The sequence below is a fragment of the Mauremys reevesii genome, linkage group 7 (genome assembly GCF_016161935.1).
Source record: "Mauremys reevesii isolate NIE-2019 linkage group 7, ASM1616193v1, whole genome shotgun sequence".
In the NCBI taxonomy this organism is placed as follows: domain Eukaryota; kingdom Metazoa; phylum Chordata; order Testudines; family Geoemydidae; genus Mauremys; species Mauremys reevesii.
This window is the reverse complement of record NC_052629.1, coordinates 103,262,123-103,286,243: the sequence shown is the minus strand read 5'-3', so window position 1 is coordinate 103,286,243 and position 24,121 is coordinate 103,262,123. Positions and strand designations below refer to the sequence as shown.

The 24,121-nt window shown below is 47.5% G+C and overlaps 1 protein-coding gene across 4 annotated transcripts; it reads right to left on the bottom strand.

Moving 5' to 3' along the window:
• Positions 1 to 22,287, bottom strand: GATA2 (GATA binding protein 2). Of its 4 annotated transcripts, none has more exons than XM_039481667.1 (6): positions 22,016 to 22,287; positions 9,622 to 10,021; positions 8,194 to 8,796; positions 5,248 to 5,426; positions 2,118 to 2,243; positions 1 to 1,295 (listed from the first exon to the last, which is right to left on the bottom strand). In XM_039481667.1, exons 2-6 carry the CDS (start codon positions 9,848 to 9,850, stop codon positions 996 to 998), a joined length of 1,437 nt encoding a protein of 478 aa, XP_039337601.1. In that variant the 5' UTR covers positions 9,851 to 10,021; positions 22,016 to 22,287; the 3' UTR covers positions 1 to 995. The 4 variants fall into 4 exon arrangements, with proteins under 4 accessions (XP_039337601.1, XP_039337602.1, XP_039337600.1 ...); XM_039481668.1 differs by lacking the exon at positions 22,016 to 22,287 and adding an exon at positions 18,335 to 18,420; XM_039481666.1 differs by lacking the exon at positions 22,016 to 22,287 and adding an exon at positions 10,512 to 10,843.
• Positions 22,288 to 24,121: the final 1,834 nt, after the last annotated feature.

Here is a 24,121-nt window from a genome sequence, read left to right as displayed (position 1 = left end):
CCTTGCGCTGGCTTTTGCTGTTGCTGATAAGACTACTAGAAGTTAGATGGGACAGATGAATAAGACCTTCTCTAGCTACTCCCACCTGGCACAGGATTGTTCCCTACAGTGTATTTTTTAGTGATTTGTCCTATTTTGCCGTTTGTGGAATAACATTTTTTTTAAATAAGATCTTTCATGTTAAGGAAAAGAATGCAGGCATTACATCCAAATAATCCACATCTTGGGCCCATTACAATCCCATATTCCAGATACATTTTTGCTTTGTTTTCCCCTCTCTCTCATCCCTTCCCTAACAGATATTTTTGTATGTAACATTGATGAAGAGAATCAAGGGGTGGCTGGTTAGCACAATTTTTTTTTCCTGTTATGAAGCTGTGTTTCTTCTAGCAGGGTTGACTCCCCACCCCTGCCCCATCCCCCAAAAAAGGCACAAAATCATGCAAGTCAGAAGGTTTGAGGCTCTTTGTAGAAAAAAAGAGCAAAATAAATAATGACTTTCTGTGTCTGATTTCCTTTTAAAAATTAAGTTTTTATAAAGTTGTCCTTGTTTCCCACCCCTTCTCCCTCAGACAAAGTCCACCATAGAAATCCAGTATGGGTGGCTACCAGCCAGCCTGCTCTGCCTTTGGAGGCTGCTATCTCTTTACAATATTCACAGTAATAACAGAGAGAGAAAGGAGAGCCAGTTCCAGCATCCGTCTTCTGCTGCTTCTGCCACCTTTGCTTTCTGCTGGGCCAGCAGGTATCAAACAAGTGAGTTCTTCGGTTTCCTTATACCTGAGGGGCAAAGTGCATAACAGGCACCATTAAGCATTTCTGCAGCAGACTCATCATTGCAGGGTTTTAGTCCAACCCTAAGAGTTCAACCACATTGGTGCAAGGTCCCCTTTTTCCTTCCCTATGTTCTCCTCTTGGCAGAATCTTTCCTTACTCGGTGTCATCTTAGAGCCCCGTGTTCTTAATCTCTGTGTGGGTCTCTTGGTACTCAGGTTCTATCCCATGGCAGTAACCATGCTGGATGGATGTGGATGTCCAAATGAGATGCTGGAAGATGGGTGAATGGGAGTAGGAGTTGGTAGGATGTGTCCAGAGTGGCTAAAAGGTGGCAAATGCCCCATTGGTGCCATGTGACTGGCGAGGGCAGCGGCACTGAATGGAGAGGATTTCTCCTGCATGCACTTGGACAGTTCCTCAAAACACTCAGAGCCTTTCTTGCTTTTCTTTGATTTGTTGGACATTTTCCTATTCCTGGTCTGAATTCCTTCCTTCTTCATGGTCAGTGGCCTGTTCACCTGCAAGGAATGAGAAAATCAGGCTCATGCAGACAAAATGACCTTATTGTGCAAAAAGGAAAATATTTGGACAGCCCCCGTGTGTTTTCCTGGACAGAGAACTTTTTCTGGCCAAACAAAATGGTGTTTCTCTCTGCAGATCTTGTTTATATTGATTTGTTTAATGAAGCCACACACAAAAACCCCAGACATGAAAAACAGTTTGACTGAATTTGGCAGCTGATGGCCATCCTTCCCTTATGCTTACCCTTCGCCCCCCATTCATTTCCTAATAGAAGAGATCAAACAAGGCAGCACACATTGACCCAAATTCACTTCTAAAACGGGAGTGGTCTCTTCCTAGGAAAGCTTCAACCTCAGCTACTTACATTTTAAATAACATTCAGATGTGTCGAAAGTTTTGAGTAGGAATCAGGTTTTATTTTTTTTTAAAACAACCTTTACTATTAAAAACAAACAAACAAAAAACTTTACAATTCTGCACAGAGGTACCACCCCCTGGGATTAACCTTTGCGCAGAATCCATTTCAAATGGCCTCTGCGTGGCTGGAGAGAGAAAGCGCATACAACATGCTTAGTTAAAACCAGTGTTGTAACGCTATTTTGCCTGATTTGCCCAAGCTTTAGAAGCCAAGCTAATACATTGTAATGTCAGTGAACTTAGCATCACTATGCCAACAAAGAATGGCTCTGAGTCCCCAGGGGAACCTGGGAGGGAGGAAAAAAAAACCTGAAACCAATAAAAGGCCAGTGCACACTATGCAGTTAAAGCATCAATCCCAGCTAAGCAAGCAGAGACACACAAGACAAGCAAATACTCACATTGTGCAATTTATAGTAAAGTCCACAGGCATTACAAACTGGGTCTCCGTTTGCATTACGTCGCCATAAGGTGGTGGTGGTTGTCTGGCAGTTGGCACAACAGGTCCCAGCTCTCCTAGCCGCTGACTAACCAAAAGATGGGGGAAATTATTTAGTATACTTGGAACACGCCCGTTTAAAAGGTCAATTTAGGTCCAATATGTAGGATTTGTAACTAATCCCAAATCTGTTTACAAAACAGAAAGGACAGAGGAATGTGGCTTTGATTTTTTTTCAGGTTTTACTTGTTTGTATTTAAATGGTCCCCCACCGTAACAGCCACCCAAATATTGAGACATTTGGCTACTGCATGAAAACCAGACAGTGAAGCTGAGTAGTCTATTTTCCTTGTGAAAGACAAAAGTAATGCAAAACCTACACAGCACTAATGGGCGGGGGGGTGGGGAATTTGTTTTTAAAAGCTTTCTCTTGTAATGCTCCACATAAATTAAAGATCAATAGACTTGGATTTTTAAAATATGCTTATTACCAATTTGTTAAGCACCAGCAGTGTTTGCACTACAATACAAGAAAGGAGGACTTTTAGAATATGATTTTTAAACTGATAGTGTCCCTTTAAAGGTGACCAGCGAGGAAAACCAGCTGCATTACTTAGATGGGTGCAGTATTTATCATAGCCATCAGTAAAATTTCAGTTTCCATTTATAAGTGAAAGAGAAAACAGAACCTGCTCCAACTTTTGTTAAATATTTAGCAAATTTAATCTCATGCCTTGCAGCAATGATTCTGCTGCCCCTGCTACTGCCTCTATCCCCATTCATTTTCTAGGCTGATAAGCCCCAAAAAATATCCTCTCTTAAAATTTGATGCTTTTAATCACATTGCTCTGCTGAACCTTGGGGGGAGGAGGGCAGAGGGAACCTTTCAGCCTCCCCAGAGGAGAACAGCAAGATAGGAAAAATGTAAATGCATGCAGAAGTCCGATTGATTTCAGTATAGGCACTTGAGCGAGAGACTCTACAATAACACATCCTGGGACAAGGGTGGCATTTCAGAAAATGTTAGGAATAGACAAAATGCACCCCGTATTTTGGGGAGGCATCCTTATTAGGGAGGTTCAAAAACGCTCTAGGAAATGTTTAGAATAAATTCCATTTTGTACAACCCAGCAAATTCTGAGAACAAAATAATTATGTTCACAAGTATTTATAAAACACCTACATTGTGCTAATTTCCTGAGGGCCCTGCTCCCTAAGGATTTTTACAGTTGCCTACAAAAATCCTAGGGACAAGTTGCTGCCTATCCCTTCCTGCGCCCCAGCAAGGCTCCTCTCAAGGCATCGAGCTTCTGGGAGAATCTACAACATAACATCCTACAACCCTGGGTTTTCTCCGCGATCAGGGCTTTATGCAACTTATAATGCATTTTCCTCTGCTGGAGAGTTGGCTAAATATCAAACCATAGATTGGTCCTGCTCTGAAGATTACGGCCCTGATCTTGCTCTCACTTCTAGTACACACTAGTGTAAATCAGAAGTAACTCCACTGAAGGGGGGCAGAGGAGTATTCAGTAAAGTGAGACTAAATCAGTCCTGGGAGATTTATTTATTTCGGTCCCCCTGCTAGCCTGCAAGAACAAAGCCAAAGGCCAGAGCTGAGGCAGTCCGTACCCACTAGTGCATGCACATGTAAGCAAACCAAAACACAACTAACTTTAGGCCTTCAAGCCTTGACAATGTCATTTTGACATGCAATAATATTAATAAATCCGTAAATGAAGACAGTCTTTTTCCAATCCCAACAAATGAGTGAACCACCGGGGGGGGGGGGATATATATATATAACATTTAACACAAACACAACTGAAAAAATCTAGCTACCCAAACCTCCTTTCAGTGAGCTAAGTAGGGCAATTTCCCAGCACACTAGAAGGTGGAGAGCTATGTTTGCATATTTGAAATGGCTTATTGATACTAAACTATGCTGCTTAACTCTGTGGCCTGTCCCATTCAGCCTGGCAAGCACTTCAGATACTGTTACACTGTTGTCTTAACATTTTTCTTTATGTGTCAGTCACTTTAGAAGGAAAGCAAGTCATTAAGAAGCTTGCATAGTTGAAATTCTGGCTCACTACAGAAATCCTCTTTATCCCATCCCAGCATTATATCATTAAAACCAACTCTCCTTCCCTCCTCCCAGGCCAGTGAAATGTCCCCAAAATGGCCAAGAGATTTAGGGGACTATAAATCACATGGCTCCAAATATATATATATATATATATATTTATTATTCTTAGCAGTTTTACACATTTTGTGGAGTAGAGTGTATTAGAAATTTCAAAACAGCAAGCGTGACTGGCATGCCTTGCCTATAGAAACTCTCTAAAGCTTTTAGAATCAGGAAACAGATTCACAAAGTTTCCTTATCTTTAACGTACAGATATCCGGATAGGAAACTACCACCAGGAGCTTAGAAAGGACATTTTTTTTTAATCACTCAAATGAAAATACAAAGTATAGGTGACTCCATGGAAAAATAATAGGTTTAAAAAAAAAACACATTAGGGGATTGTTTGAGGAGGGAACCAATATTAATATTGTCATGTAATAGAAGAGTGAAAATGACTTCATGGCCTTTATACAAATAATTATTAAGTAGAGAGCAGTGGGTTTGACTCATTGGATTTTTTTTGTTTTGTTTTTTAAGTAAATGTAGGACTGCAATCAAGCGTGTAACCCTTTCAATACTGGTATACTTCTGAACTGCCTCAAGAGGCCAAATAAATGAGAAATCAAATGAAAGCTGTCATCTAAGGATCAACGTGTGTGTTCATAAGGAGAAAGACAGCTACTCATTGTGCCCCATATCTTCCAACAGGAACAGAGTGTAGGTATATAATCGAGATTGCTAGCCTATTCTATACCTTGGCATGTAACTGCAATGGGTGGAGTCCCTGCAATCTGTCCTTAGGCTACGCCGTGACCTCTGAGTGACATGAGTCTCATGTACAATACAACATCTAGCATCCATACGGGGTCTGAAGCACAGGAGATGAGACACACCATGGGTGGGTCTGCGTGTGGTCCCTTTGCATAATTTATCCCCAAACCCAGCAGAGACAGACACCTACCAGTCTTCGTTTAGGTTTAATGAGTGGTCGATTTTGACCGTTCATTTTGTGGTAGAGCCCGCAGGCGTTACACAGGTAATGCCCAGTGCCGTCTCTTCTCCAGAGAGGGGTGGCAGTAGCTCCACAGTTCACACACTCTCTGCCTTCTAAATGGAAACACGAAGAAACCGGATTTCTTTCTTTAAAAACAAATTCACAAAAGCTTTTTGCATTGTCCTTTAGGCATTTTCAGAAGTCAAAACAGTGCATTATTCAAGCATAATTAGACAGCATTGATTATTTACAGTACATGTGGCAAGGCTCTCCTTAGTGTCTCTAATACAAACTAGCACTCTGTGTTGTGATCAAAAAATAGTTGCTCTCTCTGCAAGGTGAGAAAGAGGGACACCCTTGTTGTGTCAAATGGAACTAGTATCATTTCAGTAACAACAAGAGCTCCCTTACCAAGTCATGTGCACCATTCCCCTGCCATATCTATTGCACCTCTATAGCTAGATCACATATATCCTGCCTCTCACACACACACACACACACAGCAAAAATTTGGAAGGAAAAGGGTTATCTGGAACCAAATCTGGGCCAAAAGACACTTTGCTGCAAGTGCGGCAATATCCTAAAATAAAGCAGGGCAGCTTGGAAGTGGAGACAGCATCAAAATGGTTCAATTATTATTTTTATTTTAATTTAGCAAAACTGGTTGAACTGCAGCACTTGCAAAAGTTGTATTTAAGCAGGCACTCTGGAACTTATAAACACAGCTTTTTTCTGTACTTTAGTTGTTAACCGGCCAATTTTGATTTGGTGGGGAGGTTTATCTTACTCCTACTCTTTCCTCATTTGTTTTAGTAAGTTAATTTTTGGTGAGGGCAACACTAAAAAAAACCCAAAACCCAATTAAAGATATTAGCTCACCCACCTTGTGTCTCCAACTAGAAAACTACTTAGATATCTGCTGCCCCCCCTTTTTTTTTTAGGGGGTGTGTTATGTGTGTTTGTTTGGCCTCTGAAATCTATTTGCTGAAAGTTCACTGCCTCTGAAGGTTTGAGGGCTGGTCTGCTTAATATAGGAAATTCTCTTAATATAGTTTATGCAAATTGTACAGTATTTAACTGCAGAGGAAATTATTTTTGCTAGTAATTGGAGCAGGCCTGGTCGAGTTCAGCAGGGCTCCTGTCTCCTTCCATCTAGGGAGTGGGTGGCTTTTAAACAACACAGTCTGCAGTGGAAAACGAGGGGAGCTCTGCGCTCCTAGCTTTTTGTCCCTCCTAGGGCAGGAAGCCGCAGGAGTCATCGTGTCGTGAGTCTTAGTTTTCCTACAAAAACAGTGAGTGGTCACGAACTTTCCCTACTTCCATGCGCGGGGGCTCCCATCAAAACAACCCTCAAGATCACTCACTTCCCCCATCTAATAAAACCCTCCACAAAAGGGACCAAAAAAAGGCCATTAAGGATCCATTTCTCTGCAGTGACTCTTGCGGCTGTTTCTAAAAGCGGAGGGGGGGGGGAGGGAGCGGCAACTGTATTTTAATTTTCTTTTCACGGTTTAAAAAAAAAAGAAAGAAAGGAAAAAACAGCAGCCGCATTTCAAACACTGGGGGGGAAAAATCCCTTAAAAGAGCGATTTGAAATAGAGCTGATATTGTAAAATGTCTGATCTTTGTGTTGCAAAATTCCTAAGAGAGATCATGTTTCTTAATTCATGGCCGCTTTTAAAATAGAAAATAGAGGTGTGTGTACACACATATTTAAAATAGAGGTGTGTGTACACGCACATTTAGTTGTGTTAGAAGGTAGCTTTACAACGCTATCTCAAATATAGACTTTTTATTTTCTTCCACCGTTGGGAATACAAACGGGGAAGATGACTTAAGTGAATGGAACAACATCCAGTTTTCTTAATTCCTCTAGAAGCAGCAAAGAATCCTGTGGCACCTTATAGACTAACAGATGTTTTGCAGCATGAGCTTTCGTGGGTGAATACCCACTTCTTCGGATGAAGTGGGTATTCACCCACGAAAGCTCATGCTGCAAAACATCTGTTAGTCTATAAGGTGCCACAGGATTCTTTGCTGCTTCTACAGAACCAGACTAACACGGCTACCCCTCTGATACTTAATTTCTCTAGATATTCAGCTGGGGACACTTCAAAGTGAGATCAAAACCTGAGCCATCACTGAATGAGCTGCTTTCAGAAGACACTTTTCGGGAACACTGGAGTGAAGAGAGGAATGCTCTGCGCTTCGTTGTGAGCAAACCGGGATGGATCTGAGGCAGAGAACAATCATGTCCGATCGCATTTTCTAGTTTTCACTGAGTTGGTTTAAGTTAGCGTTTAGTAGGGACCGGTGGCCTTTTCTCTTATTAATGAAGGTGCAATTTATTGCAGGGAAACAAAATTAAATTCCCGGAATGAAGTCAGTGGGAGTTTCACTGAAGTAAAGAGTGCAGGATCTGGCCCAGAATTGCCAGCGATTAGAACCAGCCACTGTCTTTCTTTTTCTGTGTGAGAGATGTTGCCGTATAAACCCGTCTTTGCATAATTTAGATCTGCCAATTTTTTTTTCTTTTAGGGATTACTGGGTCCCTTAGGCCCTGGCATGAGACTGCTGCCGAGCAGAGAGCCGGTGACTAGACCTTGCCCTACCTGCAGTTAATAACAGAAAAGCTCGGTCCATTTCTCAGAGCTGCCCCAACAACAGCATGTTAAAAAAAAATCCAGGTGAATGAGGTTAAGATGTATCTCGATGACAACAAAATAAATCCACCCTCACCTCCTCTTCGGAGTGCATATAAAAAGCTGGGCTGGGGGTGAGGGATGTTTCCAAGCTAGAATCATGTAACACACATTCCAACCTTCCTCAAAAACACACATACACAAACCTGACCTACGCTCCCCCCCGCCCCATTGCACAGGCGCTGCGGAGATCAAGGCGTTGTAGGCTTACCTGAGCAGGATCGAGCTTTGCTCCGCTGCTTGGGGGTGAAGCTGGAGGCTGGGCCGCCTAGGAAACTGCCCGGGTGGAAGAGGCTGCTGCTGTACTCGTGAGCAGCCGGCACATAGGAGGGGTAGGTGGGGATGGGGTGGTGGGTGGAGGGCTGGGCCCCCATGGAGGTTAAGCTGGTCCGCAGCGGGCTGGCACTCTCCAGCTTCATCCCGTCCGACAAAGACACTTGGTACTTGATGGTCTCCTTCTCCTCCTGCCTGGCCCCGGCCGAGGAGGAGGGCGAGGCTGCGCTGGTGGAGCTGGGGTCCGGGGACACCTCCTTGGGAGGGGTGGGTGGGAAGCCGAAGAGGTGGGAGCCGGAGTGCGAGGCCGGGGTGAGCGAGGAGACCGAGGCCGTGCTGGAAGTGCTGCTGCCCGGGTACACGGAGATGGCCCCGGGGGCTCCAGCGGCGGAAGGGTGCAGGGGCCCTTTGGTGAAGGGATTCACCGTCCAAGGGTTGTGGTGATGGGCTGCCGAGAGCGCCGCTTTGCCGCTGTCCAGCCAGGGGATCCCGGGGCTGTGGATCAGGTGAGGCCGGCACATTTGACTCCCAGTCAGACGGGCTGTGGGGAGAGGGGAGTTTTCACCATCACACCCACCAGCCCGGCGAGGGAGACGGGCCCTGCAGAGCGCTGGGGCGCAGAGAGGGACCGGGGAAGTGTCCAGCTGCGTCTCGCCGTTCAGCTCTCAGGGGGACGCGCACAGAGCCAGACCCGTATTGCTGGGGAGATCCAGCGCCCGCACCAGGACACCCGCCATCCCAAAGCCAGCGGGGGCCCAGCGAGCAGCGCTGGGGTGAATGTTTCACAGCAGACCTGCCCTGCTCCCCTGCCCGCCTCGCCTCTCCCTACCCAGGCGCCAGGAACACCCTGCAAGTCCCGAAAGTCTCCCAACCCACTCGCCCCTTTGATTTAGCTGCAAAGAAAGCAGCAGCGACAGCATAATACTAGAGGGGGCGTCAGGGGGTAGCAGCCCCTCCCCCCCAAAAAAGGCTCTGCAGGCTTGGGGAGCACTTTCTCAGCTGCCACCAATACCCCGGTTCCCCCAAAATAAAATCTAGCCGGGATCTGAATTAGTTTGTATTTCATATCCGGGAAGTGGCCGTGTCTCGGGACTAGGAAGTTTCTTTGGTCTGTATGCGCGCACCCACCCACCCACTCAGTCTATTTCCCCTTCCTCCTTCTCTCCCCACCCCTCATCGGTTATTTGTAGGGTTAAAGTCCACCCGGGCTTCCCTTTCGATCCCCTTTTCTCGGGTCTCCCTTTCCAGTGATACTGAAGCAGCCCCCAGACAACCCTGGGCTCTATTAACTGTCCGCCTGGCACAAGCCCACAGAGGACCCGGGGAGAAAGAAAACTGGGGGGGGGGGAGGGCGGTGCAGATTTACCGTGAGCTTGGCTGTAGGACACCCTGGCCCTGGCATGGGCCGAGTTGGCATAGTAGGGGTTGCCCTGGGAGTCCAGGTGATTGAAGAAGACATCGACTTCATCCGGAGGTAGGAGCTGCGCCGGTTCCATGTAGTTATGAGCCAGTCCCGGGTGGTGCGTCTCCGGGTGCTGCCCGTTCAGCACGGCGTGGTGAGCCATCCAGCGAGGCTGGTCGGTGGCGACTTCCATGCCGGCGCTGAATCCCCAGCCCACCCGCCAACCGGCCCGGATCGGTGATGGGGAGGTTCTAAACCCACTGCAGGTGGCTCGTGTGTGTCTCGGGGGGGGGAAGTCAGCGTGTCCCTCTCTTAGCAGGAAAGTAGTGGCGAGAGGCTCCCTGCGACACGCCCGGGACACCACCTGTAAGAGGAAAGGAGTGGTTAGTACTTCACATGGCTATTCAAGGGAGACGCGTCACCCTCCGCATTTTCCACCTGGTTTGAGCTAATTCCGCCATTCCCAACATGCAGATGAATGGGGGTGGGGGAAGTCCCTCTTTGTGCCCCCCCCAAGTCTCACTTTGTGCTCCGTCGCCCCCACAAGTTCTTATCCTGGGTTCCCCTCTCTCCCCCCACAAAATAAACAGCATCTGTTTTCAAGAGCTTTAAAAAAAAGTTTCCCCTTTTCTACAAACGTCAATAAGAGTTTTTCCAGCTGCCTTCAGGGGTGAGGGAGTAAAAACAGCAGGTCTAATGTCACCTACTTATACCAGCTCGAACTGACACAAGAGCAGAAGAGGAAAAGGAAAAGTGAAAGGAATGTTCCGAGAGAAAAAAGGCAGCAGCTCAGAAGCAATTTCCCTGAAGAATAAACCCAGCTCTTCTCTCCCCCCCACCCCCAACATACTTACACAAAGTCCCTCCAAGTGGAGTGAATCTAATTCCAAATGTTTGCAGAGTTTCTTTCTGGGGTTGTAAGTTTAGGGGCTGGGAGGGGGTGGTGATGGATGGTTGTTTGGAGGATGTGAATGCAGAAGAGAGTGAGTGAGAGAGGGAAGGCAGAGGAGGATTGGATGGAGGTTCTCACTCAGATGGCAAGCTCCACTTATTCTGGCCTTTTTTGTAACATCCCCAAAGCATCCTATGTCAGCCCTGGCGCCAGCTGGACTCAGTTCAGTAGACATGAACTAGGGGCGACGCGCAGGGCTAAGAACCTCCGCCCAGCCAATCAGCGTCCTAGCGCCCAGCCTCGCGCTGCCATTGGCCCCAGAAATCCACATTCCCCCTCGTTTACTCCAAACATCTTAAAAGAGCTGAACCCGCCAAAGACAGAAAAGACCCCCCCCCGCTCAGCCCACCTCCCACTATCCCCCTTCCACTCTCCCCTCCCCGCAGCAGCATCCAGGTCCGCCTGTCTTGCAGAGCGGGTGTTTGTTTGCGGCTAATGTTAAAGACCCCCCCAACGCTCCAGAATAAGGTTATGAACAAAGTATTCCAATTCCAGCCAGTTTGGGGGATCAAAATACATGCAACCAAGGAGTGAAAGGGGGGGAACCTAAGTGGGTCAGGAGGGTCTCCCACGATAGATGCAGCCTGTTAGAAGACGCACACAAACCCGGTTTTACTGAGTGGCTAATTGCCTCACAAATCTGTCTGCGAAAAAAAAATTAAGGCAAAATTATGTTTATCTGTTTATTTGATTGGCGTGTGAACTTCAATCGGGAGTACGCTGTAAAGACAGAATCGGACCGGCCAGGCTCTCCTTAGACAAAATCTCCCATTAAATTGAACGGGATTTCTGTGTGAGTAAGGACGGCGGAACCTGCTCCTAAATAGAAAAGGGATTTGATAAGAACACGCGTGTTTTCTTGCCTAAACATTTAAGCGAGATGCGTTTGCCCCAGGGAACTCTGGCTGTTTGCTCAGAACGAATGCAGGTTATTTTAGCCAGGTGCGTTAACACGGGAACCATTTCTCATTTCACCAGGACTCTAGTTTTGCCGAAGCAGAACTTTAAATGTCAGAAAACCCCAGATTCGGGCCGTTAGCAGATGTCAGATTTGAACTGGATTGTTACCGTCATGTTAGTTCGAAATAACTGAATCAGCAAAATAAAATAAGATTAAACTGAAAATAAACCCGCACAAGTCTGTTTGGAACCTACCTGGGGTGGGCGTGTAAACGAGAGGGCTTCGGACCCCAAACATCTGTTTGAGTAATTTTTTTTATAGCGAATCGTTGGTTGTATATTTTCGGACCCGATCCTGCCAGTCTCCCAGCCAACTACCTGCGCTTGTCTGTCGCGCAGAGCCCCAGTGGGCTTCCCTGGGACTCTTCCCTGAAATCTCTGAGTAACGCAGGCTCTGGGCTCGCTGACTTGCCTGTGAGTTTGGGCTGCACGCCGAAAGCATGGTCAGGCCCAAAGCGCCACGATAGCGTTACAAGACTAGGAAACCCCCGAATAATGAGAAGAAAACACTCCCTGTTTAAGTATGTGTATGTTTGTACTAGACAATAAACAGCCTGAAGCGCAGTGGGCCAGTCCTGGCCCTCGGAGCCCGACTGTGCTATTTCATAAGGAACCTTTTAAAAACTCATTTTTATAAACCCTCTCTTTGTTTTGGGCTGGTTTTTGACCTATTTCTCTCCGTTTGAAGCAGTTGAGGCTTTCAACCCGCCAGTTATAGGGCGGATGAGAAGTGCAGTCCGAATCAACAGGCTTTTTATGCAGCGAGCTAATTAATTTATCACAGTTTGAAGATCCCACTTTTAACAGTCCGTGTTCTGCGAAAAGCGACTCCAGGGGAGGGGGAAAGAAAGGAGAGGAGGCCACGAACAACAGGATGACAGGAAAATACAATTAGGACTAACATGGTGTGGGCCAGGTCCCTACCTACCCCTAAAAATGTTGATATTTAAAAAGAACTAGTTGACTGGTAGCTTTTGGTTGGTTTTTTTAAAAGCTCCTTTCATTTGATTGTAAATCCTCTTATCTCCTAGATGCAAGAAAAATAATTGTTTAAATGAATCGGTTTCAATGATGGAATCAAAGCAAGAAAACCGGTCTCTCTCTCCCATCCCCCTCAGGAATGAAGACTATGCTGGGGAAGAAAGGTGGGTTAGGGGGACCCTGTGGAGATGTTTTTGAGCTTGGCCCCCAAGTCTTGTCATGTTCCTTACTTTATGTGTAAGTTCCTACCAATGTGTAAGTCCTTCTACCAATTCATTTCCAGGTCACAATGGAAGAAGGGGAGCTGGTTGGTCTGGAGGGGAGCGTGTGTGATCTGGTTGTATCCTCCTGGGTGGTGTACATCTCCCTGTAGGGCGAGATTTGGGTGCTTTGTGGGACAGGGGAGAGTTATGATCCGGTTATATCATGGGCTGGGGAGTCCTCTCCCATTGTACCAGGCCAGAGGGGTGTGTTGGGGGGAGAAGGGAGATGTTGTGAGCAAGGTGTAATGTGCTTGACAGGGATCCTCCCCACTGTAAATCAAGATTGATGTATGTGTGCTGGGGTGGGGAGTTGTGATCAGGTTGTATCGCCCTGGGAGTATACCCCCCCCCCTCAGGATTGTATGTTTGATTACATCAAATTATATAATCCCACCGCAGAGAGGGGGGAGGGTGTCTTGTGGTGGGGGTGTTCAGACTATGGAATCACACACACAAGGTAAGGCAGGAGTGTGGTTTGGGGGTGCTCAGGTTATATAATCACCCGCACAATAGGGCAGTGGTGGTGTGTGATGGCGAACAGGTTATATACCCCCCCACCCCACACACACCAGGCGGGAGGGTAGGTATAACCCCCCCCCCCCAACCAGAGCGCAGGGCAGGGCCGGGTGTGCAGGGGAAGGTCTCCCTGCCGAGGGGAGGGGGCCGGCTCGCAGGATTGACAGTCAGTAATTGGGTAATAGGAGGCTGCTTCTCCCGAGCCAGGCGGCCCCAGTCACTGAGACGCCGGGGCTCTGACGTCACCCGCCGCTGCCAAATTCGCCAGGAAATGAACTCTTTAATAATAATAATAATACAAGACAACCCCCCTCTCCCGGAATTGGGGGCGGGTTCTCCCTGGGAACTAGGGGTCCCGGACACCCCCAATTCCCGCCCTGCCCCCCCAGCTCCTGCCTCCATCCCTGCCACCCTCCCAGCCAGACAAAACAAGCCCAGATTGCCAAGGCAAGGGGGGGACAGACACACAACAGCCTCCCCGCTCCCCGCCCTCTCGTTCTTGGCCTCTTCCTGCCCGCTGGCTGCAGGCTGGGCCGCGCTGCGGGGCAGGGGGCTGCGGGGACGGGCTGGGGGTGGTGCGGGGCTAGGATTTTCCCTGCTCCCCCCGCGGGCTTCTGCCGGGCTCCCCCCGACCCCAGCTTGTGCGGGCGGAGACTGGGGGGCGCGGCCCCGGGGATCCGTGGGCCGCGTGGGGGCGGCAGCGGGCTGGAGGGGAGCTCAGCACGCTCCAGTCCCGGGCTCGGCTCGGGGTCTTTAGGGCCGGGGGAGCCGAGCTGAGGATGTGCCCCAGCGGGAGAGGGGAACCCCTGCGCTCCCCAGCCCCCCGGCGGGGTGGGAGGCCGGCGCTGGCGGGGGGGCGGGCAGCCGCAGAAAGGAGCCGCGATGCAGTTGCAGCCGGCTGGGCTGGGCTGGCCCGGCAGCAGGAGGGGTGGGGGGTTGGAGACAGGCGGTCTGGCTGCGCCGGCCGGGACAGGGCTTGCTCGGAGCTAGCCGGGGCAACACAGCGCAACCCTCTGCCCCGCGGGCTCAGCCAGCCCAGCTCTGCTGGGGGTGGGGCGGAGTGGGGGGGGGTTGCTGATGCCTGTGCCCCGGCTCTGAGCCAGGGCCGGCCGGGAGCTCGCCCCAAGCCCGCATCCTGTGCGACAAGCCTGGCACAGAATCCTGAACCTAGCCCCGTCTTCCCCCCACCACCGCCCCAGGTCCTCGGATTCTCCCCCCTGCCCGGCTCCCCCTGCCTACCCGCGGTTCCCAGGCTTGGGACCCCCCCTCCGAACCCCTCTCGCCCAGCCCCCCTCCCCCCACTCACACACTTCCCGTTTGTTTTCAACCAGTGAAGGCGATTAAAACAGGGGAGACGGGATGGTACAATTAAGTCTGTCAGCGCCTCCCCTCCCCACACACTCTCCGGTGAAATCGGGGCGCTGGGGAGAGCTACCCTGGCATAGATACAGACTGAGCTAGAAGCTGCCACCGCAGACCCCTATGCCGGAATTAGTACATTATAGAACCAAAGATTGGAAATTCCTGGATGATTTATTCGGATTCTGGTGTAAGGGTGTTTTAGCAAATATGATCTTCCAATATCAGGCTGTATAGACCGCAGGCTCTGTTCCAGGCCTGGGATGCGATGGAGGGAGAGAGGTGACCACCTTTTTAAAAAAAACATTAAAAATTATCTATATTTTTTCACACACCCAAATCGATCTTTTAAATGAAAATAAGGAGATTTCAAGATCAGGAATTTTTACTCCCAAGTATCGAGTTACAAACAACAGACGGGAACAACAAATCCCACCGTGTTTGTTTACTAGAAATAAACGCTCTCCTGCCCCTGTTTGCAAAATTAACCTGGAGGGGGGCTGCTGGGAGAATGTTTTAATAGATCCGAACAAACGTTTCACGCTGAAAAAATCACAGATCCCCGCAGAACGTGATTGCAAAAGCTCCTGCGAAAGCGTTGGGGGAGAACCCAAGTTCGTTGCAGTGGCTGGGCTGTTAATGCGATCGTATTAATACCGGTGTTAATGCGCTCCTAATGCATTCTTATTAATTAATACCAACCTTTTTAATTATTTCACCGCTGCAATGAGCAAGGCGGCGTTGGGGGGCTGTTTGTTTTAGGCAGGTGATAAAATCGCAGTTAACGAGCTGATAATTCGTTCGTGTTTGTTTTAAAAGACAAATTGTAAAGATTAATCAGGCTGCTTGATTTATGGAGCGACAGACCCCAAAACTGCCCAGGAAACTCTGAAGCCCCCGTGTCAGATTACCCTGCAGCCGGCTCTTGCCACTTCCCTGGAGCCAGGGGAGCTCGCTGCTTCCTCTGCAGATCTTGCCTACAACATCCACATGATGGCAAGGAGCGGGATGGGGGGAAAACCCCACCCGTCCGCGAGGCATTGGGGAGATACTGGGGGTGGGGGAAATAAACGGTGCAGCTTCCGCCTCAACAATGAAAATACAAAATCCAAACGAATTCCCTGTCTGTCCGTCCTCGCCGCCGCCTCTCTCTGGGACTGGATTGTGTCGCTAAAAGAAATTCTCACTGGCTTCCTTTGCCACCAGTGTTTTCGGGGTATTCCTGACACTATTACTGTACTTCTGGGCAACTTCTTCCTAGACTCTTATTTTCCTGAAAAGTCAATGTCTCCCATCGGGCGGTTCTTATTATTAATGAGTGTCTCTGTGTATTCTTAATTATTATTATGTCTGCCCAGCAGCTTTAGGGCCACTGCTCCTACGCACTGCTTTCCCCTGCCTTGGGATGACCACTAAATCGCTCCTTGCAGCTCTTCTCTTTAAACTCCTGACAATAAACAGCAAATAAAATCATTCGCCCTTTTAAAAAAAAAAAACAAAACCCTTCCACGTTCATAGGCGGTTTAATTCTTTCAGTTTAAATCGCTAGACACACTCCTGTCTGTGATCCACATCCACTGATACTAGAGCTCAGGGTGAGTGTGTGTGTGTAGAAACGGTGCTTAATAGATCATTGTGAATTCTTCTCCAAACGTGTTTTGAGAACTCCAGGTTCAATGATCCCCGCGCCTCTGATTTACAAACTGCTTGTTCAGCGCGTGGCAGTTCAGCGCTTCGGTCTTGTTTGTTAGGGTGGGTTTGTTATTAAATGCCCCACTGCTGCAAACACCGTGGGGCAAAGCGGTGTGCTTGGGACCTTTATTTAATTAATGCACTCATCGGAACATAACCTAACCCGCACAAGGACCTTCGGCGCAGAAGCTTAACTAATTTTCTGGAGCTGAGATTCAGCCTGTTTCACACGGCTGGTTAAACAACTATTGTGTCAATTTTATTAAAGTCCTCTCTGGAGAGACTCTGCCTGAACGGGCGGTGAGCTGCAGGATTGCAGCCAGCCGGCTCCAGCCCCTGAAGCCACTCCGTGGGCCCTGCATTCCCGCACCGTTCCATCTCTCTTCCATAGCTTCTGCCAATAGATTGCTAGATGGATTGGCTGTTATATGCAAACACAAGGTACGCCAAATGCCTTACAAATCGCCCTCCTTTGCACACAGTCCGCAGGGCATGACAATTGAGAAAAGAAAGGTAAGAATTGTACCAGGATGAACTCCAAACATCAAACCCCGCATTTTATTTCCAAGTGTCTCTCTGTATATTTTCCAGGCAAGCCGATAAATCAGCTATCTGTGTTTTCTGAGATACAGAGAGATTCGATAGATAGTCATGCAGATCTATATGGATTTATCTAGTGAGAGGGAAAACTGGTAAAACAGAAAAGCGTATTATGAGTTATACAATTTTCTCCGCAGACTGGCTGTCTAGCTCTCTGTCTTTTTTTTAAATCTCTTTTTATACAACAGTTTTACTAACCTTAATTTTTTGTTGTAATTTTTAAAGGGAGCTCTTCCAGATCTGGAAGCACAGCTGGTTATTTTAATTTGATTGACAAGTGATGTCATCTCGTTAAGGGGGGGAGGGAACATGTTTTAGCAACAGTTAGTGGGGCCATTTGATGTAGCAAGACACCTGTGTCTGTGATCAGTGCGCGTGTATATTGGAAGGCAGAAAACCTGTGTGCCCAGACCTACACGCAGACTGTTTATTTACATGCTCTCAGTGTTTGCCCCTGTTTTATTTGACGAAATCTCAATTTAAGAGACTTTATGCCAGAGTCTAAAAACAACAAGCGGTGGGCAAAGGTTCAATGGCGAAATAACCAAATCCCCATGCTCCGTTGTAACAGAATCTAAACGTTGAGCTCCTCCCTGGCCTGTCCATGCGGATGGGGAGCGGTTCGGTCCCAGGGAACATTCTGCCAGCCGGTTGTGACAGTTTTTCTTTTGGGCAGTTTTGGACTTTTCCTATCATGTATCTTGTTAATTAGGGGAGGAGGGAGCTGGCCGCCTCCTACCTCCTTTTACGTCTTTGATACAGATATTACAACGGGTAATAATTATTGCAATCTATAAACTCTCCACGGGAAAGGTTTCCCACCAGACCACGCCGCCGCAAAGTCAATATAAGAAATCTCTCTCCCCAACTCCACCCCAGCCATCAGAGCTGCAATCTCTTTGACCCGATCCTGCTTCAAAGTGCTAGGTACAGTGGCAGACAATAATCTGTCTCATAACACGGAATATGTTTTAGCATAAATTCCGATCCTCGCTTTGTCGCTCTATCATTCAGATGCATTGTTCGAATGGCAACCGCAGCTACTTTCCTCTTTGTTTAAACTTCACTCATCCTGACTGCAAACCCCAGGGGCAGCATAAGTTTTTCCTCTCTTTGTAACCCTATTCTTCTCGTCTTTTCCTATGTGCAACTAATTGGTGCAGCCATCAAAAACGGAGGAAAGAGGAAAGAGCGAGCGCGAGAGAGGCGCACTTAATTAACCCCTACAGGGTCCGAGATAAGAGAGGCTGCACACGGCACGAGCCATGTTGGAGGGCACGCAGGCTTCGGGGTCGCCTTTGCGTCTCCGTGCAGACCTTGACGGAGCTGTGGGAGCGCGATGCAAGGTACTCACTGCTGAGAGGGCTGCTGGTGGTCTCCCGCGACGCCCGTCCCCTGCAGCAGCAGCAGGAGCCAGATCCTCAGTGCCAGCAGCATGGGGTGCAGGGTGGGCTGTGCCTGTGGGTGGGTGGGGGTGGGGGAGCAGGCAGAGGAAGCCGGCTGCGCTGGAGGGGGGGGCAGGCCTGTGGATGTAACGCACAACCACCTCGCTGCTCGCCCGGGCTGTTGCAACCCCCCGTCTTCCAGCAATCTGGCTAAGTCAGGTACAGAAATAGAAACACGTATGACTGGCGTCAGAAAGGCACACACACACTCACACACACTCTTCCGGGTTAGCCCTCGAGCCAGCCACCCCGCAGCCTGCTGCGGCGGCGGCAGGTACAGAGCTCGCCAGAGCCTTTCTCCCAGCGGCTCGGGAAAGTGGGGGACCCTGCCCGCGCGCACACGCAGCCCGAGCGGACCCGGTCCCGTGTGATCGGCTCTGCACCCCGGGGAGGGGGACCCGAGAGTCTGCCAGGCAGAGCAAGGCACAGCCGCGGTTGTTGCTGTCATGATTATGTCCTCTGCTGTTAGCTAAAATACTAATCATTGTTCAGAGACTAGCCGCTACAGGGAGTCTTTGGTTAGAAATACCAGCAGTCACTTTCCAGCCCTTCTGGCCAGACTTTTCCCAATGTTCCCCTTTCTTTAGGTTTCTTCCTTGCTCGCTTTCCTGCTTTCTTCCTTGCTTGCTTGCTTAAAATACAACCTGCATGACTAGTACATTTTAATGCTGGCTAATAAGGTTAGAAAATGACACAGTTACCTCTTAACTGCAACCCCCCCATTTAAGCTGCATAAAACCAGAACGATTTAGGGAATAAATCAGCGGCCACGTACTCTTTTTAACTACCGTAAATGCCTTGCCTAGATCTGCCCCCCACTTCCCCGGCCAGGTGATTCAGATCGGGTATTTTGCCCATTGCTCCAGGAGAGTTTTCGCTCTCCACTGGGTGACCCCTCGTGGCTCTTGTTTGCCCTCCTGACTTTTGGAGTTGTTTGGATCCTGTCCTCGCGACGCGCCTGACAACTTGTGAATAACGTTTTATTCCCCTGCAATTTGTTTGCAATTTGTCCTCCACGGTGAAGTTCCCCAGCTCTGGATCCCTTGTCTGGCTTCCCTGGTAAATAGATCGTCCAGCCCAGAGTCTGTTACCCCAGACCTGGTACTGCCGGGCAGCCCTAAACCCAAGCACCACCACACGGCTTTGGAAATCGGCAAACCTGCTTCTGCTCAAACGCAGCAACTGCAGCGATGAGGAGGATAGTACTACTACCAATTAATACGTGCAATTAATAAATGCTCCCCCTATTGTAATCGTCACGGTTGGTTTCGGAGTATGCCGCAAAAAAGGCGCTTGGGTAGACTGTCTAGGGGACTTTCATACCAAAGATTTCGTTGCAGGGCTCGATTTTCTTCACGCATATTTCGATGTCAATTCGCGTCAGATATTTGGGGCCCGATCCTGCAGTTCTTGCTCAGGCAACAACACTTCCATGGAGAAATCGCCTGAGTTAAGGCTGCAAGATCGGGCCCTGGAAGAGAAAGATCCGATGGCAGTTTCAGACACAGATATTTAGTTTTTGGTACAAAGCTGTCTGCGACAACTGATAATATATATATATATATATATATATATATATATATATATATATATATATATATATACACACACACACACATATATATACATACACACACACAATAACTAATCATTGGAATGATTCTATTTATTTAGGCAGCTGCCTTACTTGCCAGTTTCTTTGGACATGGCCAAATTTGAGTTAAAAAACATTAATAAAGATGTTACTCTTGTTTCAGCTTCTCGCTCTGCAACCAAACAAGCCAACCCTGGCTCCAAATCCTGCACCCGAACTATTCTTATTGAAATCACCTCAAAGCCATTCAGTCTCCAGTGTGGATTTTTCTCCCAGTCTCTGCACCCCACAGCAAAAGGAGAATAAAGGGGGTGGGATGGGGGTGGAAGAGCTGCCTTGGAAAAAAACAACGCAGGGGAGGCGGTTGAAGCCTATAGCTGGGTAATTTTAAAACATGCAAAGCTGTGTAAATCTGCTGCACGGGACTGGGACTGCAAAGGCTCCCTGGCTAGGCAGGTGCAAACGTAGCAGAACCCAGGGCCGGCGGAGATGCGGGGCTTTCCAGGGGAGAACAAACCCTCGCATCTTTTTAGTAACAAATCTGACAACAATGAGAGAGGGGGGATAGGACGGGGCCAGGCGCGCGGGGGGTGGGGGGAGAATTTAACATTGCAACATTGAAAAGAAATGAACGTTCCGAAGTGGAGCTGTTTTTTTTTTTTAAATATATAAGCCATAAAGACACACACTTAATCCTGGGAGTTTCACTGCTATTAATTCACGGTGGTTTGGTTTAGTTTGTTGATTGTCCCATCGCAATAATCCGTGTTCTTCCCTCTTTGCGAAAGGAATAGTTTGGCAGGATGATGTGGCGTTTAAAACGCGATCATTCTTTAGCTGTAATAGGGCCAGCCTATTAGAAGAGAAAGTATCTGGGAATTCTAAAGTGACTGCGAGTTTAAGAATGAAGAAACACTGTTCATTAGAAATCGGTTTCAGACCTAGATCCAGCTAATATATAAATATACCAGCAAAGCAGTTTGAACCTTTGATCGCGTCTTTCATACCTGAGTTGTAAGATACTTTGGGGACGCCAGGTTTACATTATAAACTGAAAACTACCATCTCTTTCCCAATTTCCAACCCTCTTGGCTTATTTTAATCTCTGAGCATGCTAGTCGTTAGGGGTGAAATGTTTTTCAAAACAGATAAAAACCACCCATTTCCAGTGTGAAAGAGAACAAGAGTATTTCATAGGAGCTTACTCTTCCGCGTTGTCTGTCTCTAGATTTTCTTTGAATCATCGCTTCATTTGGTCAGTAAATTTGGTCTGTAAATTATTACATTTTGCTAAGGATGGATTTACCTGTTTGCATCTAGCTCAAATAAGAAACCAGCCTTGTTAAAGCAACCATGCAACGCGAACAATTTTTTCCCCACCGGATATGGAGTAGATCTGCACATTTTTAGAAATAACAAATTCTGTGATTTGTTCTGGAAGAGGAAAAACTACCCCAAGAAATGCCCTAAATCATCTGCAAAGACAAGACTGGTTTATTTAAAACACCGAGCAATAGTTCTTTATTTGACACGCCAAGCTGTTCTCTGTCACTGGGCATTAGCCACTCTTTAGATAGAAGGGTCCCTTATGGAGTGGCTAGGGAACAGCACCCAAAATATTCTGCATTTCCATCCAAGCAGCCAGTGACAAGAGCACAGGGGCGGTTTAGGGGAGAATCTGTAATAAACAATACTTCATCTCCCCCTGCTAAAAACCCCAGGCTGTACGGACAATCTCTGCCCTTCCAAGTGCATTGTCTCCATGGGAGCACCGCTGTTTACACTTTCTCCAGTTCAACACAGCCCCGGTGAGGAAGAGTTGCACTGGCCTCCCCACCGCCACAGCCAAAGCGCTCTGTTTCAATTGGGGTTCCGATTTGAAAAGCCGAAATGAAAGGCTTTTAATCTACAGCCCGAGGAAGCAGAGCCCCATATTTCATCCCAGCCCCGTTCCCCGGGGCACTTTGTCACGAGTTGATTATTTTAAGACCCTTACCTTGTCCCTACAGTGACTTTTCTTCCCTTGCTTCCTGAGCGCCTTCCACTGGGTTCTTTGCTGGGGGGCTGATGGTCTTTTTCTCTCTTGCTGGGCTCATTTACAGCGGCGCAAGCACATCTGGATTCGCCTCTGCCTAGCTCGCCTTCATGTATTTGAATAAAGAGGAACGAAAGTGTCTAAATGGCTGGTGAATGCATAAGCAGACCAGCAGAGGGGTTGCCAGGGGTAGGCTGTTTAAAACTGGCAGCAATTTTCGAGCTGGTCTCCCCCCCCCCGCCCTCCCCTTCTCCCTCTCACTCTCCTGCATTCACGGATGGCACAGCGAGCCAGTGTGTATTTATGTACATAATAAGGCAGCTCGTCCCCTCAACTACATTTGCATCATTACAATATCTGTACAAGCACATCACATTGTCTGCTGCTTGCACCTTTTGTTGCCTTCGCTGTCACAGTCTACGCGACTTGACTTTCATATTTTTTAAATGAATTGATATTACACCAACACCACACACACACACAAAGACACTACAGTCTCCTAAGAAATATGGGATTCCGATTTAAGGTCTATTTAGCTGCAGTCTCTCTTTATTTCCTATTGCTTTCCAGAAAGGAGAACAGTTTGTATTCTTTCCCCTCCCCAGTGAGGGGAGTAAATCTTGCATTTAACGTGCTGCCCTTTTATAACCGTTCTGATTTTTCTGTCCCTAATTTTAATCTGCTGGACGATGCACCTGCACGTAATATCAGCTCTGTGTGTGGGGAGGGGGCCGGGGGACGGAATGAAAACGCAGATACCTACCAGCCAGTCGTTGTGCGCAAAGAAAGAAAATGTTAAAATGCATTTATCCCAGCCCATTAGGCAAGTCAGCCAGAACTAATGTGTTTGAAAATGTTTGCAAGCAACTAGACTCAGCGCAAGGCTGGAAATCTTCACCTGTTCTTTCTTTTCTTATTGGTTTATAGGGAGTTTCACCTTGTCCCCCCTCATTCCCCCACCCTCCATATTACAGCCAGCAAAATAACTTCTTTTTTTACATAACACAGCAAGGGCTGTGTCTAAACTGTGTATCCCCTCTTCAGGCAAAGGGCAGAGTGTGAGAGAGAATTATTGCCCTTCGATTAGGAAAGGATGGGCTACAACACCAAAACTTCAAATATCTTAAATTCCTTTTGGGGAGCAAGGGGAACCCCACTTTCCCAATTCAAATGATCATACTAATGTAAAAAAATCTGGCGGGGTGGGGGAAGAGAAATGCGTTTCATGAAGGAAGCAGAAAAGTTTCATAGGAGAAGAATTATCATAACGGAGGTAAAAATATGTGAGCAACAAAAACAACAACTAAAAATCCCATTTTGCTGGCATTTTCTGTCTGTCTTTGTGATATGATTCAGGGGTGGAGGGGGGGTCCTTGATATGCTACAGATAATTCTTATCAGCCCCCAGCAGCCTATTTCCAAAGTAACTGTTTTAATTACTCGCCTGTATCACCCTTCGTCCTAAGAGATGAGATACAGAACCAGATTTATGCATGGTAAAAAAAAAGGCTATTTTAAAAAAATGCTCATATTTTAAGGCAAAAGTAAGGCGCTATTGCAAATCCAGATATTCGAATAAAAACAAGTCCCCTAAACTGAAAGGTCCTGTGTAATTCAAAGGGTTAGTAGCCATGGGGTTCTCACGCACGCATTTTAATATAGATGGGGATTTGAACCCAGAGACGTTGTGCGTGTGTGTTGTGTTTTTGTTTTAATTTTGTAGAAAGGTCAGAGTTTCGGATAAATTTCTATTCTTTGACAACTGCATTGCTATCTGCCAGCTAGTCAGATGTCTGTAGCGAGTAACCCCCAAACTCCACAATGACTCAATACAGTCTTTAAAAATGTATTTTGCTGAATGCTTATTATAGACTAATGCTGTTTTATTCTGCCTGCACCATTTAGATTTCATACTAAAGATGTCATTTTAAAGTCTGAGGGTAAGGAAAAAAAAACCTCACCGTTTTCTTCCACTGTAACAACCATATTCTGCATATTGAAAAATATGATAGACAGTGAGTAGGTTTAACAAATAACCCAACCTTTTCAATATTGATTTAACAAAAA